The sequence below is a fragment of the Polypterus senegalus genome, chromosome 6, assembly GCF_016835505.1.
Source record: "Polypterus senegalus isolate Bchr_013 chromosome 6, ASM1683550v1, whole genome shotgun sequence".
Taxonomy (NCBI): Eukaryota; Metazoa; Chordata; class Cladistia; order Polypteriformes; family Polypteridae; genus Polypterus; species Polypterus senegalus.
In genome coordinates, this window is record NC_053159.1 from 164,162,339 (window position 1) to 164,182,049 (window position 19,711).

General features: G+C 37.3%; 1 protein-coding gene across 2 annotated transcripts in view; it reads right to left on the minus strand.

The window, feature by feature from the left end:
• Positions 1 to 6,989: 6,989 nt before the first annotated feature.
• The window catches only part of pla2r1 (phospholipase A2 receptor 1), a 129,482-nt gene continuing 116,760 nt past the window's right edge, over positions 6,990 to 19,711 (minus strand). The window contains exons 27-31 of one of the 2 annotated variants that reach the window (XR_005634155.1): positions 15,891 to 16,013; positions 15,069 to 15,245; positions 13,296 to 13,331; positions 8,226 to 9,781; positions 6,990 to 7,719 (exon numbers count right to left, since the gene is read on the minus strand). Coding sequence is in view for 1 of the 2 variants with exons in the window: in XM_039757472.1 (XP_039613406.1) it covers positions 9,564 to 9,781; positions 13,296 to 13,331; positions 15,069 to 15,245; positions 15,891 to 16,013 (554 nt within the window). In the remaining variant the exon portion in view is untranslated. Of the gene's footprint in view, positions 9,782 to 13,295; positions 13,332 to 15,068; positions 15,246 to 15,890; positions 16,014 to 19,711 lie in introns of both variants that reach the window. The other variant, XM_039757472.1, reaches the window with a different exon arrangement.

Consider the following 19,711-nt stretch of genomic DNA (forward strand, 5'->3'; position numbering starts at 1 on the left):
ATGATATAGTGGGTTAGATAATGAATGGATGGATGGAAAACTGCATTATACACGTTTATAAAATCTGTCAATGAAAGCCATGCCTCCTCATATGTCTGACTGGCACTTTTCGTAACACACATGCTCTTCTGTGTTGGAGAGCAGAAGCTAACAATTCAGTTGTGTAGTGGTCCTGATGCTTGTTTCAACAACAGCTAAACTTTAAATGCTAATTTCTTTAATTTGGACATTTTTTTTATTGTTCCGTTCAAAGCCTGCAGGATGTTACAAGGAAAGTCGAGAGTCACGTGGCATATATTGATTATTTTTAATCAGGAAATTGATAAAGTCGGTATTCACATTAACTGAGGTTTTTTACAAGAGGCACACAGTCATGTTCAGTGAACCAGCCTACTTTAAGGCCCTGTCCTCAAGTCTTCTCTGTTTCCTATGTAATGCACTCCTTGCAAAATCAGTTTCAGAAGAAATTCACATGCTACTCTAAAATTGAATGCAGGGTATAAAATGTAGAACTGCACAACATGCAGAATTGTGTAATTTGATTAAGCACAGGAATTGGCCTCAGATTATGAAATTATCCTATCATCCGCCAGCTTTCTTTAGGCCCTCTTTCTAAGTCACCATTGCAGCCTTGAGCCTGAGTTGGGCACACAGCCTGAAAAGTCAGGAGTCAAGCTGGCACCAGACAGTCAGACAGGTGCGGCCCGAGCAGTAAGTTAAGAACACTTCACTTGACATAATTAACTGTTTATGGCAGGAATAAATTAGGCAGTAGTTTGTGTTTTTTTTTCACTAATACATTTGTAATCCCTCTGTAGCAGATTTGCTAACAGCTTTTTGTTAAATTTAAAAGCCAAATGATTATTCTAATAGTATGCAACATGAATGCATAGCTCTAAAGTGATGTTTATTTTGTGTTTACGTTTAAATTAGATTTCTGACTTTATTTTTGCTTTTTCTGTATTCAGGTTATTTCAGGCTGCACTTTTGATTTTTTAATAAGTAAACAGTTCCATTATTCTGTTCATGGTAAAAGTTCTAACATTGGTGACATGGTGGTGGGCACTGCTGCCAGTTCCACACTGGTCACTGTCTGAACTTTGCATTTTCTCCCATTTCCTTGAACCTGCCTTCCCCCCCAAAAAAAATGGGCAAATTTGGTCAGTTTGTGACTTTGCATAGGACAGGAGCACAAAACTGAAGACTGCTGGTGCCGTTCCGTCCTGTGACCATGTGACCCTGAGCAGGTCACTCAACCCATGTGTGGCCAACTGTAGTTGTAGCTGTGAATGCAAACATGGATAAGGACATCATTCAGATATATACAGTAATAATAATAAAGTAGTTCAGTGTACAGTAATTATAAACAGTATTCACCTTCTTGGAAGTTTTCACATATTATTGTTACACAACATTGAAGCACAATGGATTTAATTTGGCTTGTTGGACACTGATCATCAGAATAAAAACTCAATAATATTAAAGTGAGAACAGATTTCTGCAAAGTGTTCTAAGTCAATTTTAAATATAAAACACAAAATAATTGATCACGTAAGTCTTCACGTCAGTATTTCGTTGCTGCTCCTTTGCTAGCCATGCCAGCCTTGAGTCTGTGTGCTCAGGTCTCTCTTTCTCTGTCTGCTTTCCACACCTCCACACTGCCATTTTCCCTTCCTTCTTTGTAAAGCTGTTCGGACTCTGTCAGGCTGCACGTTGATCCTGAGTGAAGACCCTTTGCCAAGTCCAGCCACACATTAGATTGAAATCAGGCCTCTGACTCTGCCACTTCAGGACATTAATGTTGTTGTTGTTTCTGAGCCATTCCTGTGACCCTTTGGCTTTATTCTTGGGCTTATTGTCTTTCTGGAAAACAAATCTTCTCCAAGGTGCAGGCTTCTTGCAGACTGTCTTAAGTTTTCCCCCACCATTTCCTTATATATTTCTGCATTCATTTTACCCTGATAAGCTTTCCAGGGTCTGCTGCAGAAAAGCATCCCCACAGCCTGATGCTGCCACTACCTTGCTTAATGAAAGGGGTTTTAATAAAGGGCAGTGGTCAAACAAGGCATTTAATCCGAAAGCCAAAGAGCCTCATTTTTTTTTCTCATCAGACCAGAACCAGTTCAGAACTTTCTTCCAGCTGTGTCCTATACGCCTTCTGCTGAGAGGCTCTTTTTATTACTTCTCTATGCCACTCTCCTATAAAGCTGAGAGTGGTAAAGCACCTGGGCAACAGTTGTCCATCTAACCTCAGCCACTGAAACTTGTAACTCCTTCAGAGTTCCCATAGTCTCTTACTGGTCTCTCTCACTTGTCTTCTTCTTGCACGTTACTCAATTTTTGTGGACAGCCAGCTCTAGCAGATTTCCAGCTGTGCCACACTCTTTCCATTTCTTCACAACCTATTTAATTTGGACCCCAGATGACATTTAGTGACTTGGATATTTTCTTGTTTCCATCGCCTAATTTGTGTTTTTCAGTTCTCTTTCCACAGAGTTGCTTGGAATGTTCTTGTGTCTTCATTGCACACATTAGGCCACCATGTTGATACACCACAAGGTGGACCTTCAGAACACAGGGACATTTAGGCCCCATCTACCCGACTACATTTTTCGTTTGAAAAACCACATATTTTTGTCTCTGTTTTTCACCTTTTGTTCACATTACTCCAGTGTTTCAAACCCCTGAAAATGCAGATTTTTGAAAATGCTTTCAGGAGCTGCATACTTCTTAAAATGGAGACTCATCGTCCTGGTCTGGATGGGTGAAAATACAGATTTTTGAAAAAGCAGACTCAAATTGCAGTCCGATTATTTCTGCTTATTATGTAGCCCTTTCTACTACACATTATGATGTCTCATTCCCTGATTGGTCACCCTTTAAGAAAGAAAAACAAATTTCAACATAGCGGACACAAAGGAGTTACTTCCCATGGTGCTTGCTGTGTTGTTTACCTGTATGCATATAAATTGTGGTTTGTACAGTTTCAATGCTGCACGCATGCACCAAAGGCAAATCATTTTCTGGTTGCTACACTTTTGCGATAAACTTCATGATAGGCGGCATTATAGTCCCTTTCAAAGACTTTTCTGCCGATGTGCACGTGCCCAGTGTTGGCAAACTTCTATGTCATATGTAATTTTTTGCTTCCAAGCACTTCCGGGCTGTAAGGGAAGCATGACTCCCCAGGTCCTTTAATAGCTCCCCCTGGTGGCACTCACGTCACCCAACAGGCCTGATAAACCGGACTCCAAGTCCCAGGATACCCTTCGGGAATCCGGGGCACAGCTACACTCCAGGGGAGCTGCCATCTAGCATTTTGGGGGAGGCATTGTCCTGAAAAAGCTGCCTTCCCCCATCCTTCCACTTGAGGGGCGTCTTGGCTGGGTTAAGCTGTCGGTCATCCATCATATGGTATAAAGGAGCCCTCATAGCCTTTTTGACACACTTCTGCTGAATGGTTTGTTGTCTGGAAGTTCTCAATGTTAGTGTGTCAGAGAGAGGATGGGCAGCATCGGTCATAATGGCACTCAGTTTTAATTCTGTCCTTTGCTCCAAGGGTCCAAGAGTGTGCCCCGAGTATGCCTTTTTAATTAGCTTGTTGATTCGGCGGAAGACTCTTGAAGTGGTAATGTGGGATGTGGGAAAAAGCCATAGCATGCTCTGATTGGTTCACGCTTATTATGTGTCCCTTCCCTGATTGGACTGTGCTTACTATAATGACTCATTCCCTAATTGGCCCAGCCTTCACAGAAGAAGAAAATATTCCAACATAGCGAACATAAAGAAGTTGCTTTCCATGATGCACATTGTGTTGCTTGCCTGTATGCATCTAAATTGTGTTTTATACAGTTTGAATGCTGAACACCCATGAAAAGGGCAAATAATTTACTGATTGCTACAGATTTTTGATAACCTTGAGCATGGGAAAGGTGCTATATAAATAAAATGTATTAGTATTATTATTAAATCTCACTGCCAGCAGCATTTTGGCTGTAGTGAAAAATTCAGAGTCTCTAGAAAGTCAGATTGTAAAAAGCTCAGTTGACGGCCTCATATCCGTGTTTATTACTTAAACTTGATCCATTTGGTAAGGAGGGGAGCTTTCCGCAGCAAATGTAATAAACAAATTGGATAGGTGTTGAATGCAGTGGAACCCACAAGAATACGAGACAGAGTGGGAAACAAAAGCACAGTGCAATAAAGCGAAGATCTAGACACAAGTGCGCACATGTATTTATTGATTTATTTTCAATATGAAAGCTAATTTTAAAAATACCATTTGGTACAAGATGCACTCTGATTACTGTGGACTGCCTTTATCAATCTTGTCACAAATGAACATAGAGCAAAACACTTTTTTTAAGTGTTTCTTTAACATTAGTTTTCATTTTATTTAATAAGACTACCGTTGTCAGTTCTGAAGTCTGCTACTTTCAGCTGTGCTCAGCATGTTAATTGTAGCGACATCACTACATCCTCTTCATCAATTTCCTTATTTTTTTTCATTTCTTTCTGTCTTTTTATCAATTTCTTACTTTTTCTCAGCTGTGATGTGTTATCAGAGTCTTGTGTCCAAGCCGATTGTTTTGGAAGCACAACGGAATCTGATCTTCACGGAGTCCTGAATTTTTCACTACAAGGAAATTTCTGCCAATGTGTGCATTCCCATGAAGGGGAAGGTCTATGTCATACTGTATGTGTTTCCGAGCATTTTAGAATGGACATGACAAAGATACTTTTGTAAATGAGTTGAAAAGTTTAATGTGGGTGGATATTTGTTTTGTTTTAAAACAGTGCAGGGGCCTAGTTGCACGCAGTAGTGTGGACAAGTGACTGCAATATTGATGGGGGAATTGGCAGAGCCTGCATTCATATACATGCATGGTTCAGCAGATTTCCTCATTAGTGCTTTAGGGTGCATGATTAGGCACCTGTGCCCACTTCAATATAAAAGAAGGCTGAGTAGGACAGTAGATACCCATGAAAGAAAGAACCAGAAGACTTTAGGGGTTAAAGGAAAGAAAGAAAAGCAGGATCGTGGCTGAGCTGGTGTGATGATGTGGAGGCAAGTGGCCCAGAGAGGAGCGAGCAGATGGTACTCACAGGGCAAGGTCGCTCCTGCTAATGCTCAAGGAGGAGCAACCAAGTGCTCAGAGTGGGCTCCCACTGAGGCTGAAGAATGGTGGTGGCAGAAAGGAGCAGGGCTGGCAGGGTTCTTACTAACTGGCACAGGTGGCAGAAACACAAGCTGGATATAAAGGCTTAACTGCATCTAGTCTTTCTGAGGAGACCGTAATAGGTAAACAGAGAAGACATCAGTTATAAAAAGAAGCACAGAGTCTTGAAACATTACGATGAAACGTGTGTATTTGTATACTGATCTGAATTTATTTTGCAGTTTTTTGAGTTATTCATGCCTCATAATAAGTAACACTAAACATAATTTCATACAATGGGAATATTCTATCTTGAAGCTTGAATCATGCCTACCTTTTCGATCTTTTTTTTTTGCCCCGTGTATTATCTGGGTCATACACTAGGAGCAATTTAGTTTGGCAGGCACTCATATGTCAATTAAAGCAAGTCCTTGTGGCCTCATCATAGGGCTGCCATTTTACTTTTCTTTTCATGATTGTGCTAGAGTAATATGGGCCACATTACGTGCTATGTTTTAGTCACCTTCTCAAAACGCATACCTCAGCGTCAGCAGCACCCCATTTCTTCCCTCTAATAAAATTTCTTTGTACTTGTGAACTGCCTTGGTACAGCATACACTATTGAAAGATGCGATATGTAATATCTCGTTTGGCAAACAGTGCAGACTGCTGGCCACATCTTTGGTCTGTAAACCCCAAGGCCGTCTGTTTAGTTCCCACCCATGACCCTGAATGAGTTGCTCTACAAGCCTGGTGCTTCAACTGTACAAGGGCATAAACGGTTGCACCCGCTAAGTAAATGAATGTCGTATAAATATTGCCATTTTGTTACAGAAGATAAAGCAATAATACTTTATTGCATTACAGAGGAGGAGTCAGCCATTGAACAGCTGTATAAAGGAGATTGATGGGGCAGCCCAGAAGGACATGCACAAACTAGAGCTGGAAAATGTTTTGTTGCCCCTGAGAAAGAGGCCAAATGTACCTCAAATATGTGATGAATGGTGACAGAAGACCGCAGTCTGGATAAAATGGTGTCCTTTTCAATATGAAATGCAGGAATGATGAAGAGTGACTCAGTGTAAAGTATGGCAGTGGCTGGTTTAAGTATCTTTTACTGGTAGTGATTATGGTCACCATTTAAGAAGAAATCATAACACTTTCATATTCTTGCATTTACTTTTATAATCTATTCTTTTTAAACATTTTAGTGTTATCATTACTGTTACTTCTTACATTTTTATATAGTGCCACGTGTCACTGGCAATGTGCCCTACATGTGTGCTTGTGCTCTCATTAGGTTTCCTATCTATATATTAGATAGAGCCTTTCATTTCAGAAAGAGAGTATAACGTGTGTACTCTGTGGAGAAGAGTATTGTCACCAAAGAATACCATCCTCTTAGGGATTGGTGGGGGCATTCATAAAATACTGCAGTAGGAGATAAAAGTGACCACTCAAGAGTCAACAAGATGCCATCATCACTGACTTTAGTGTCCTTCTAAGGAGATAAGTGACCTCACAGCAAAGCACCACAACTATTTACTGTTCAGTACTGGAACCATGTCATCATAAATTCAGGATTCATTTGGCGTGCACACCAATGTTTGTGCTTACTGTATGTGAACCATACAATTAAGCAGGAATCAAAAGGCTATATATACATATGACAAAAAAAATCAACATCTAATGTGTCCCTGAGAACTGGTATAACAGACAGCTGACAATCCTAATAATTTAGAACTGACATTAGTCTACAAATCCACTGTATAAAACCCATATTGACTGACTGTATAAAGGATTCTTAAAAGGATAACACCAACAACGAGGTCCCATTGAGACTTTATTAATATACTGAAAGGTTTTAACACAAACACCCCATCTTCTTGTAGTACATACTGTCAGATAGCATAAAGCGTCGCCATGTCAAGTGTTATTATTACTTCAAATAAAACAGATGTAGCTCAAAAGCAACTTACAAGTTTTATTAAAGTGGATACTGAAATTAATAAAAACATGCACAATGATACTGTATATGCTCCCTGTATACATACAATTACAGAGAATAACATTCATATAAAAAAATCTCAGTAACTAAGGAATGTAAACTTGCTAAAGTTTTTTTGTTTCTACAAAAGACATTTTTCTCAAAAATCTATAAGAGTCATATATACAAATCAAGTCCTTTACATTGTTTGGGCAAGAAAGTGTCCTGTGTTTTTGCTGTAACAACATGGAGGAATAATGTGAGAAAAACACCTGGATATACACTCTCAACTACTACAGTGTTATTTAACTGTATCATTAAAAAGTGGTAAAACTGATCAAATAAAAATAGGAACTCCTTGCAAAAGTGTTATATAACTCAAATACACAGTGAGTGATTTGACTGTTGAATTTTTGTCAGTTGAAATGCACAGTGCTGTCTCCATTCCAGTACCCCAGAACATGTCCACTTTCTCCCTAAACATTCCTGTACTGCACAACATGTCAGACATCTTCACCCAAAGCTTAATAAACCACAAGACTAAGTTCAAGCCCATTCTCCAACTCACACTGCCTATAATCAGAGAGGCAAATAAAAAAGTATGTTAGTGTGCGAAATGGGAGTACAGTCAGTCCAGTTCATCAAAATGACCACGGTTTTGACTAAGCAGGTAAATGTGGTGAAAACTGCAGATTGCATTGACACACGCTAAACACACAGCAAGGAGTGCATGGCTTGAGAAAATGCTGTGCTCTCACTGTGTGGGAATGAATTTGTGAAATCCTGTTGAAGATGATTTGTAAGCACTTGTATGATTTTCACAATGCGTTTTGTTACTACATTGAAGAAAAAGGGAGTTGATTGGAATTGTGGGATGTTACTGTGAAGAAAAAGACTAATGTGAAAGCAATCGGAGTGTAATTATCAGTGGGCCATTTGTTATTAGTGTGCGAGTGTATAAGGGTCTTGAAAGTGTCAAATAATTAAATGTGCAACATCTCACTTCCTAACTTTTAACAGTCATGCTTAACTACTGTAACATAACTGTAACTGCCTAAGCAAAGATTAGTTGTAGTTACCTTATGTGCTTCTTCTGATATCTAAATACCAGCCAAGGTTTGTGCTCCAGAACTGTACTGGCTACTTCAAATAGGCTGTAGTGTAGCTATAATCAAGAAAGAAGACATACAATGACTTGGGGTGGAGCACTTTAGTAGAAACAGTACATACAGTATTAAGATGACTGATAGTTTAGTTATAATTGGGCTATAAATATACTGTAAGCTACAGAAAAATGTTTAGAATATGTGTTTCATCAATCGGTGTCCTTGAATGTTTAGAAAGGCGTCTACGAATAAATAAAATGTATTATTATTATTATTATTATTATTAGAAAATAGGCTACAGTGTAGTTATGATTAAGAAAAAGATGATATGGGATGGAGCAGTGAAGTAAAAATAGTAAAGTATTAATCACATTAAATGCTGTATTGTCAGCAGTTTATTAGCTTAAAGATTAACTAAAATATTCAGTAAAAGAAACTGATATCCAAAAGTACACAGTATATAAAACAGCCATGTTTAAAACTGCCCATTAAGAGTCTCTAAGGAATATTAAAGGATTGAACTGGTCGCAAACAATACAAGACTTGTTTCTTGTGCTAAAAACCAAGTCCATCATTATAAAATAACTTTATTAAAACAGTAGATTCAATAAATATACAGACCTCAATGTTAAAACCACTGTAAACAAAGAAATAAAAACAACAATCACCCTCATTCCTTGATGTTTTGCTGACTTGTTTTCTGTATATACACATACTTCATATGGTGGTCCTTGAAATGGTTGAGTTCATATTAATGTTATTGCTACCAGATTCTTGACTAGGACGGACGGGCAATAACTGTAATTGCAGTATGGCATTTTCTTACTGAAAAAATTAGCATTTCTTTTAAAAATGGACCATTAAAAATGTTTTGTTATTAATCTGTTTTCTTATGTACAAAAGGCAAAAACACCTTAAATTCACAGAAATAATATAGAATCATAGATATTTAAACAATAGTGTTTGGTATATACAGTATTTATTTATTTATATATATAATTTTATATATATATATATATATATATATATATATATATATATATAGACACATCACATTTTTATGCATGTTTGTGTGTACCGAAAATTTCCATGGATAATCATATAAAAGGCTTTAACTGATTTGTTTGGCTCCGACAAGTGTAATAAATACAAACCATGATGTCAACTGCCAAAGTAGTTTCTGAATAGCACAAGCACAGATTATGTCATATACTCATTGCTGATGTACTGTACATCAGCAGCACTGTGTGTCCCTCTTCTCTGTCCAATGAGAAGCAGTTCTCTGGTGTGAATCCTGGCAGTCACAGACTGCTAATTTGTGCTACTAGCATCAATTTCTGTAATAAGCACATTTCCTTCACTGTCTGTTGCCTCTGTATTTGTTTGCCTGTAGTATGCATTTCGAAATGTTGGAAATCCTCTATACTGTCCTGAGTTCCTTCTATATACAAACCAGACAAACATTAGGACCAAAGCAAAAAACAAAATAGCCACAAAAATGGCAATAAGAATAACTCCTTTGCTGGAACCTGCAACAAAAATGATAAAAAAAAATTGTTAGGAGGTCCTCAGTAGAAAAAAGAAAAAAAACACACCATTTGGTACTTTAGGCCGTATGTACAAATACATTTTACTTGGGCAGCACAGTGCTCTAGTAGATTGAATCCTGGCCCAGACACTGCTTGTGTGGGTGTGTGGGATTTGCATGTTCACCCTGCCCTAGGGCTGAGCTGATGGTCAATGATATCATCCATGTAAATAAAAACTATCAATTGGCTCCAAACCTTTGCAAAAATTTCCTTAAAGCACAAAACTGAAGCTGTGACTTTCTTTTTTTAATCTCAGCCACTCGTATTGGCAGTGCATAATTCCTGTGCTAAGCTAGTTTAGTAGGAGTGGGTTATAGTAGAGAGAAGACATTCTGATCACTGCATCACGTGCAAAGTTTGAATGGGAAGAGTGCATCAAATTGCATCATTGTGGTGTTCACAGACTCTGAGTGCCCATGGTTTCTCACTTTTTATATTGCTCTGCTCTTTTCAGTAGCTCACTATCCTTCAAATGAATGCTCACTTTGGTTACACAAGTTAGAATTCTTTTGCGCCTTTGGCAGGTTTGCCCCTTTTTAAAGGATCCCCAGAAGCCATTAATTTGCATGATGGATTTCAGCTCATACTGTGGGTGACAAACCAAAAGGCTAATGTAATTTGTCAGCGACATTACAATATTTTTCATTCACCATCCGTTTCCATAAGTTGCTTATCCTTGGCAGAGTTGTGGGGCAAAAGCAGCCTATCTTTGTGCTGTTATATTTTACATAAGTTATGAAACGACATTCAAATGCCAGATAAGGAAAGTGGTGGTGGTGGTTATTTGGTCTTGTGGGCACTGCTTGAAGTGGACCCCCCAACCTTCAAGAAAATGTAAGTCTATCATAGCACTTGTTGGTTCAAAAGGAGCCCCGCTTTGATATCCTATACTAATATACATGTGCTCCAACCTCCAATGGGAAGACACCCATCCCGTTGTGTAAAAGCAATAATGAATTGGCAAGAGGAACAAGACGCTGACTAAACAGAGTGCTGCCAGTAATTTGGTTCCACTTCAAGCATTGCTTTCAGGTAAATAGGAGTGAAGTTATACTGCATGAATGAGATAATAAATCAGAAATAAACTGATTACACTACATATATATATATGTAAGCAGTGCCTTACTTAAAAAAAAAAAACCCAGTGTCATTGTCCTCCTGCATACACTTTGTACATCAGCATGTTGTTTGCATGCAAAATAAAAAAATGGCAAAATATATGCTAAAGCCAAGCTAAGATGAAATACAAGAAAATATTTTTTGTATAATGCATGCTGAGTCCTTTTCTTTTTTGTTTTGTTTAGAAGATGGTAGAAAGAAGAGAACAACTGAAGATGTTGTGTTTAAATGAGTAAAAGTAATTTGTAACTTCTAGTTTCCTGTTGGTAGACATTTTTTCAAATCTGTTTTATGATGAGGTTGCCTTAATTATATAGTTTTGTGCTAATATGGCATCATGATTTATAGAACTTTTAAATGAACTTGAAATGAATCACCTTTAAATCATAATACCATTATGTAGTACCGCTATGTGTGCTGTGTTTCTGAAATCTGTGAACTCCTGAACCCAAGCTGAAACGCCTGTGCACCATTCCCCCTCTGCTCAGTGTAGATGGTTTACACAATACATGGTTAGAGCAGCTGAGTATTCATAATTTGCAAGCATCTCTCCACCCATAACCTCTCCTGGGCAATCATACATTGTTTTGAAATGATGAAGTGACAAGGTGAACTTTTAAGGTGTCGCACAATACCACACTGCACCTGTTTTGAGCTATTCTAGGTACTTTGTTCTCCCCCCTACATGGTGGGTAAACTTGAGACACTAAACTGGCAGATAGTTGTAAAGTGTGAATGTGTGCATAAGCATATCCTGTAATGGACTGCCACCTTGTCTGGGATGGCATCCAACCTGTGCCACGGATGCCGAGGTATGCAATGGCATTCTGTACTCCTTAACAGTATAAATGAGTTAGAAAACTGATAAATTAATGTAGTTTTATTTTATGTATTGTGATATATGGCCGGGGTAAACAGCCAATACCCCCACACTGCTAGATGGAGTCCTCCCTGTAACACGGAGGTGCCCCGAATTCAAGCAGGGCATCATGGACATTGGAGTTTGGCTTCACAGCCCTGCTGGATACCGTAGGGGCCGCCAGGGGATGCTGCAGGGAGGCACGAGTGTTTTCATTATAGCCCGGAAGTACTCCCTAATCATGGGGACAGAAGGAATGAAGTACTTCCGGGCTGGAAAAGAAGACGTTTTCATCTGACCCGGAAGTGCTATAAAATCACATGGACTGAGGGACAGAAGCACTTCTGGGTCAAGAAATATAAAAGGACTGTGGGAAACCCCAGCAGACTGAGCCGGAGTTGGGAGGAAGTGCGACAGAGCTGCTGGGTGGAGAGGAGGATTGTTTATTGTATTGATTTATTGTGATTATTTGTATTATTATTGAGAATAGTGGAGGTGTTTTGTGCACAATATAATAATAATAACTTAATTATTGGGACTTTTACCTGGTGTTTGGACGTATTGTCTGCGGGGTTCAGGGGTCAACAGCGACCCATACTGTCACAGTATGTATCAATATTCATGGTGGGCACAGGCAAAGTGGACTTCAGATGTGTAAGTTTTTTTTTTTCTTTTGCTCTAATCTTTGCTCTAACTTTTGCTTTCCTGTACTAATCATCTACCATATAACGGTCAATTCCTAATTCAACTGAGACTGAGCTGCCCAAACATTTTTCCAGGCTGCAAATGATAAGGAAGTCACACAACAATGCATAATCTTTAGTGAACCAAGTTTTTTTTTTTTGGAAATAGAAACAGATGGCAAAGAAAAGGAAAATGGCCAACAAGATAATTAAAATGATTGCAAGCCTATAATAATGTAAGTGAAGCTATAACAGATGTTCACATTTTTATTTACAGTTATTAAACCAGTGGCATGCCATAATGCCACAAAATAAATTTTGTGTAGTAACATTATAGACACTTCCACTATTATGTGTCTACATATAAGCCATATTAAACACAAAGTATAGCAATTAGTCAAAGCTCACTTTTGGTAAAATATGCTGAACTCTGAATAATAGAAAACCTAAATTTTAAGATGGAATTATTAAATCATACATTTTGATTTCCAGCAGGACTTACTAAATTTACCTTTAATAAGCATTAAACATCCATACTTCAATTGCATTTTCAAACTTGTATACAAATTGATCACAGTGAGATGTGTTCTTATATTGAACTTCAACAAAATAACCACTTTAACAGTTAATGCCCCACACAGTCAGGATAGCTGGGCTGTTATTGTTTTGAGGCTTCATACAGAAAGAAAAGCGTCCTCCATAACCTGAATATTTTAAAATCTCATGAACTGGCATTTCATCATAGGTGGAGTAGTTTAGGCGGTTGTTTATTTGTCTAAGTATGTGTACTTACTGTGTAGTGGTTCAACTTCTACATCACTGCTTATATCTGGAATAAAGGAAACAATAAGGTAGAGAAAATAAGCATGACTTTAACCGTTGACAATCTTGTTAATAATAACAATAGACCACATGCTTTTAAGTAAATAAATGATATCACTTGACATTTCTTACAGTAGGCATTAATATGCCTGGTATTCTTTCTTTTTTGTTGTAATACAGATCTAGAATTTAGGCTTTTCCGGTTTCTGAGTACAACGCTATTACAAAATAATTATTGTTTTTTATCAATAGCTTGTTATCTTCTGTCCAAAGGGTTTCAGTAGACTGGGATGTTTTAGTCTCATCTGTTCTCTTGATTAACATCTATTTAGGAAAGGATAACATCTTAATTAAAGCAAAAGATGCACATTCTTGCAATCCATCATGGTCAGTATAACCCTGAAATGCGTAACATTAATCAATACTGAATATTAGTGTTTTTATAACATAATATACTGTAGGAAGTGAACACAAAAATTACTGTAACAAGGCTGATTAAGACTTTTCTTGTGAGATACATCAAAAAAGCATTAGCCATTACCATTGTCAGTACTCATCTGAAAGTAATAAAAAATAATGCATGGTAGCAATTTAAAGGAATTTTACTGTTCAATATTTTTCACTCCAAAGTGGATGGTTGCACATTTCTTAACAGGATCGTTTTTTATATCCAAAGTGAGCATGTGAGGTAAGTAAATGATCCTTCTGAGTGTAATCTATTTGCAAGTCTGTCTCTCATAACTAATTACCTGTACTCCAACAACATGCAATTACCTGCTTCTGTCTCAATGACTAACTCAGTTTAGTTTAATTTATAAAGCACATTTAAATATTGACCAAAGTGTTGTACATTACAATAAATAAGGTAAAAAAATCTACATTCTAAGACAGGATAAACTTAAACAAAAATATAAAATATAAAACACAACACTCCAGACAAAGAAAAGAACTGCCACACGTTGTAGCTCTTAGAGACTGAGGTGGTTATATTTCAAGGAAACAAGTAAGTTGTTTCAGTCTCCTGCACAAGTTTCTCATGTGCTATTTCGATATTTTACAGGAAAAAACACCTTCCTGTGTACATCACAGGGACATGTGCTATTTTTAAGCTTGATTAAAGCTTAAGATAAAAGAAAAAGATATTTGAGAATTTGACACTGAGAAGCCAAGTATCATGTTCTCCACATGGCTACAGGCATGTCCAGGGGTTACTTCAAATGGTGACATACTGTATCTGTATGCTGATTCTCTCTAGCTGGCACCCATTTTGCTGTAGTAGCGCTGTCTCCTTTAGTTAGGTAACAGTGACTGGTGTAATCACATTGAAACTCAGTACCATGGAACGGTAAATATAAATGTAAGTACTTTCTGATCACTTATTGCTTGTTCATTGAATATTCCTACAATTTCTTCCACTGGCATTTTATTAATTTTTAGTTATCTTATTCTGAGCTGTGGATTTTATTTCTAGATTCTGTGTTATGTCTTCCATTTTATCACTGGGTATGCTTGCTTATTTGCTGACCTTTTCCTGCTTGAACACATGCTTCTTTGATCCTGAACTACCATCCATGTATCAACTTCAAAACACCATTTTCACATGCCTCTAGTACAGTGTTAGCTCCAGACTTAAACAAAGTAACTGGAAGCTCAAATAATTAAACATAGTAAATCACAGTGAAGATCCCAAGTGTTTTGATCATAGTGTTTAGCTACATTTACAATAACATTTTCCAAAGCATACCTCTGTGTATTTTACACACAAATCCTAGCTTATCTTCACAATGTGTTAAATGCCAACTGCCATCAGAAGGCTGTAATGAAACACAGCTGTCAGTCTTAAGGAGATCCATGCTGGGAGGTCTAAAATACCAGTTTGAATACTTAATAGGTGAGCCATCAAACCACTCTAATGTGTCATCTAAAGAAAGAGCAGAAAATGAATTAGAGAAAATATGTTACAATTAAGGCAGTTTTTTACCGGTGCTAATTATTTTTATTGGTGCTTACAGTGTAAAATCTTATTTTACTTTCTGTATTTTTCTTACATATTATCATTGGAAATAAATAGTTAATAACCAAAAAATAAGTAATTTTCAATTTCTATGAGAAGCTAAGCTTCTGAAAAATTGTTAGTGCCACACTCATCTTAGCAATATCCGATATATCCTGAGATGATATTTGAGAAGTTATTGAAGTGTGAACTAGCACTAATACAGGCACATGCAACAAAAGCTGGTATCCTCATCAATTCATGGGTAACGAATTTGTGCAACAGATGGTCTAGGACTGGTCTAACATAAGAGTACAATAATAACTTTAAAGTAAGGTGCACTACCGATATGAAAAAACTAGTAAGGATGTACAAATATTTTATTTCACTGTATAGGTACGTAATGAATTCAAATAGAATAATAAAAATGGAGAGTTCTGTAGTCATCTATCCACTCTCTTAGCCCACTTTAAACCTTTTATTCCAGTTGTTTGTGAGGAGTAATCTACCTTCCTTGCATTCATGCATTTTTTTAAATGTGTAGCTGCATGTAGATTGAAGACAAGTACTTACTGTCAACATCAAATAATATGCCCAACCAGACAATCTGATGAGTGGCCTCAAATGTCCGTAGTTCTTCCAAAATAAACCTGTTTTCTTCTTCACTTTTTATTGTCAGTATGTCTGATCCATTTTCTGAAAAACAAACAAATGCAAAAATCAACAATTCAAGCACAACATAATTTCAAATGCACAAGATTACCGTAATATATTATTGTTTTAGTCTTTAACAATAGTTAATAGCGTTTCTGTTAGTGATATGGTGTTTCTGGGTGGCAACCTTATGTGAACATAGAATGTTTTAGAAAGTCTTATGCACACAAAGTAGCAGTTCCCCAAGTAAACTTTCCTTTACATTGACAGAATCCTATTCTTGTAGGTGACTTTAATATTCACATTGATAATCCTTCATGTAAGCTGACCAACTAATTCTTATCCTTACTGGACTGTTTTGACTTGGTGCAACATGCTGATATTCCAATACACACTGGTGGCCACATTTTGTATTTGGTCTGTACATCTGGATGTTCTGTTGTTCAAACTCACAGTACTGACTTGGGCCTCTCTGACCACAAAGCAGAGTTTTTCACTGTCTCAATGCCTCTTCCTGCTCCCAAATGTAAATGTTATGCTTCTTTCAAAAACTGAAAAAATATCTGTCCCTTTATCCCTGCTGGATCCATTTCAGATCTTTTTCTGTCTTTTTCCATTCAGTCTTGTTGATTATTGTAACTCAGCCTTCCATTCAGCACTGGATAAAACAGCTCTTTTAAAACACAAGATTTCTTTCAAGTGTTTAGCTCCATTATGGTCTATGAAAACAACAGAACGATGCTTTGAGAGAATGTCACATAAGACTGGCCTTACTGTGCATGGCTGGGCTTTCTCGGACCATCAAAGTGCTTACAGAGATGCATTAACTGTAGCAAATAATACACACTATGGCACAATAATAATAAAGAAAGGCCATGATGACCCAAGGGTTTTAATCTCAGTGGTTAATAAACTACTTCAAGTTGCATCTGGCCCAATCGCCTCTTCCAATGAAGACTATAAAAAATTCCTTTACTTTTTCCATGATATAAGTAAAAATAGTGCCTGAAATAAAAAAGAAGTGCTCAGATGTCAAAGTCAACCTGAAAAGGCGAGTGTCTGAGTGTCATACGGAAGCATATTCAGGCCACACAGAAGAAAAAAAAAACCAGGGCCACAGTGAAGAAATAAACATTTATGTCAAGATTAAAGTCGAAATGTCTACTTTGATCTCAAAATTTCCACTTTAATCTTGTAGTTTATTTTGTCATTAAGCTAAAATGTTGTAAACTTCATCTTAAAATCAATGTTTAATTACTAAAGTTTCTCAAACCCCATTGTAACTAAAGTAGCTCATCAAATGCTTCATATTCTAAGTGTTCCCCCGACCCAGTTGTTAATCGATATGTGGGCTTTCTCTTACATTAACAGGACCATGCAGGCAGTGATCGCCACACAGAAAACATTATATTCATGATATTATAGCTCTCTGAACATTTTAGAATACTAAGCTATACACTTGATAGTATTCTCATGATGAAATGCATTAAAGCATGCATTAAACATGTGGTGGCACACCAGTAGGTGTGAGTAATAAGGGATAATGGAATAATTTATTGCAGCAGCAGTACTGTCTCTGTCAAATGTACTAACCTCCAATTTCTTCTGTTTTCTTTCTCTGCGTAACCACCAATTGCTACACAATAACCGTCTGTAATAAATGTAAAACCTGCTGTAAGCTTACAATGCCAGATCTTCAAAACTTTTAAGGAACACAGAAAAATCTTTGTTATAAATGTTTAATTATTACATCCATCCAGGGTTGTGCCAGTCCCAGCAAGAATAGAGCATGAGGCAGGAACAATCCCTGGACGGGGTACCAGCTCATTGCTACCGCTGCATCAGGTTGTGCAATATTACAGTTGTATTGCAAGTTTACAGTGAGGTGATTGTAATTATAAATACAAACACTTCTACCGGGAGCACTTGATGGACTGATTGATAAAGTTTATAGCTCTTGGGATGAAATTCTTTCTGAGCCTCAAGGTCCATGCAGGAAAGGCTCTGAAGCGTTTGGCACATGAGCAAGGTTCAAACAGACTTGAGCCAGGTGTGAATGGAATCCATTCAGATGCTGGTGACCTTCATTGAGGCTGCAGCATGTGCTATAAATCTCCTCCAGGACTGGAAGCTGTATCCCGATAATCCTCTGCACTCTCAACACAACCCACAGTAAAGCTTTCTAATCGGATGTTGTGCAGCTGCGATACCAGTACCACACACAGACACAATGAGTAAAAATACTCTCAGTGGTGCACTGACAGTAACAATGATAAAGCAGCTATGTAATTTGGAAAAGGTTGTCCATTCTGTGCATCATTATATTGCTACAGAATGATTACAAGCAATTGCCTTAAATTTGTAAATGAAATTTTCTGTATTTGATAAAGTCTGTGTCATAGATGTGAATCTAAAAAAGAAAGGAAAACAACACAGAAACAATAGCGCTGCTTTGACACTGCATGCTGCAAGTTTGCAAAACCAAGCAGAAATGTGCGTACACCAGGGTTTGAGGCTGCTGTGAAAATGTGCGTGGCTTTATGGCAAGTTTAGTTTTTATACATCTTGAAGTGAGTGTGGAAACGGGCGTACGCAACATTATTGTGTGTACACATCATTTATACATGAGGCCCCTGGTCTGTAAGGTGAGGAATATCACATGTTTACTGCCTTCATGTCATAATTCCAACTGTTACAATACAGTAATAAATACTGTACTTCCCTTGACACTGGTTCTGTGCCACCTACTGTACTTGAAAATCGCTTCTGTGAATCCAAAATCTGGTTTTAATGTTGACAGTCTCAGCAATTTTTATCCCATTTCTCACTTACCTTTTCTGTCTAATGTTTTTGAACGTGTTGTGTCTTCACCAACTCACCAGTTACTTAACTTGTAAGAAGCTGATGGAACCCTTTCAGTCTGGTTTCAGAGCACAGCACAGCTGTCAAACTGCACTGCTTCGACAAACTAATGATTTGCTTATGGTAGCAGACTCTGGGTAAACCAGCATATTAATTTAATTAGACTAAAGTGCAGCATTTGATGTTAAAGGTTTTATTAAAACTAAGTCATAGTAAACTGTCAGTGCTATTTGTTCAATTCGAAAAGTTCTGCTTAAAGCTCTATTCTTCCATTACTGCGTGTACTGAATATACTTAATTCTGGGGAAATGAAAAGCATTAGCCTAATCTAAGTCAACATCATTGAATACAAGACAGAAACCAACACTGGGTGGGATGCCAATCCATCACAGTAACACTACAGGCTATGTGATTAAATATCAACATTTTATAAAGTGGAATAAATATTTTGAAAATGCTCCTTGTTATTAAAGAGATGGATCAGTTGTCTGTTAAAAGCAAATTGATGTTTTCTCTTTAAACAAACCTCAACAATTTAGGCAGTAAATTATTATAAGTACTGTTGCTATTTTAAAACCACAACATAAACTAGTTTAGGCTACATACATTAATGGCTATAATATCACTTATGTTTTTTTTTTTACAACTGTTGAGTCTTGAACTAATTAGCAAATCAGTAGGAGAATGAGAACAGCTTAGATGTCTATGTGTAGGCCATTTGAAGCAATCATAAAATTGCACAGCTATCAAGCAATGTTAAAATATTTTTCCTTCTAATGCTTGATCTATTATTTAATGGTAGGGCTGTTGCTTACCAATTAGTTAATAAATGAAGAGTATGTTATATGTTGAGTAATCATTAATTTTGATTATTACTG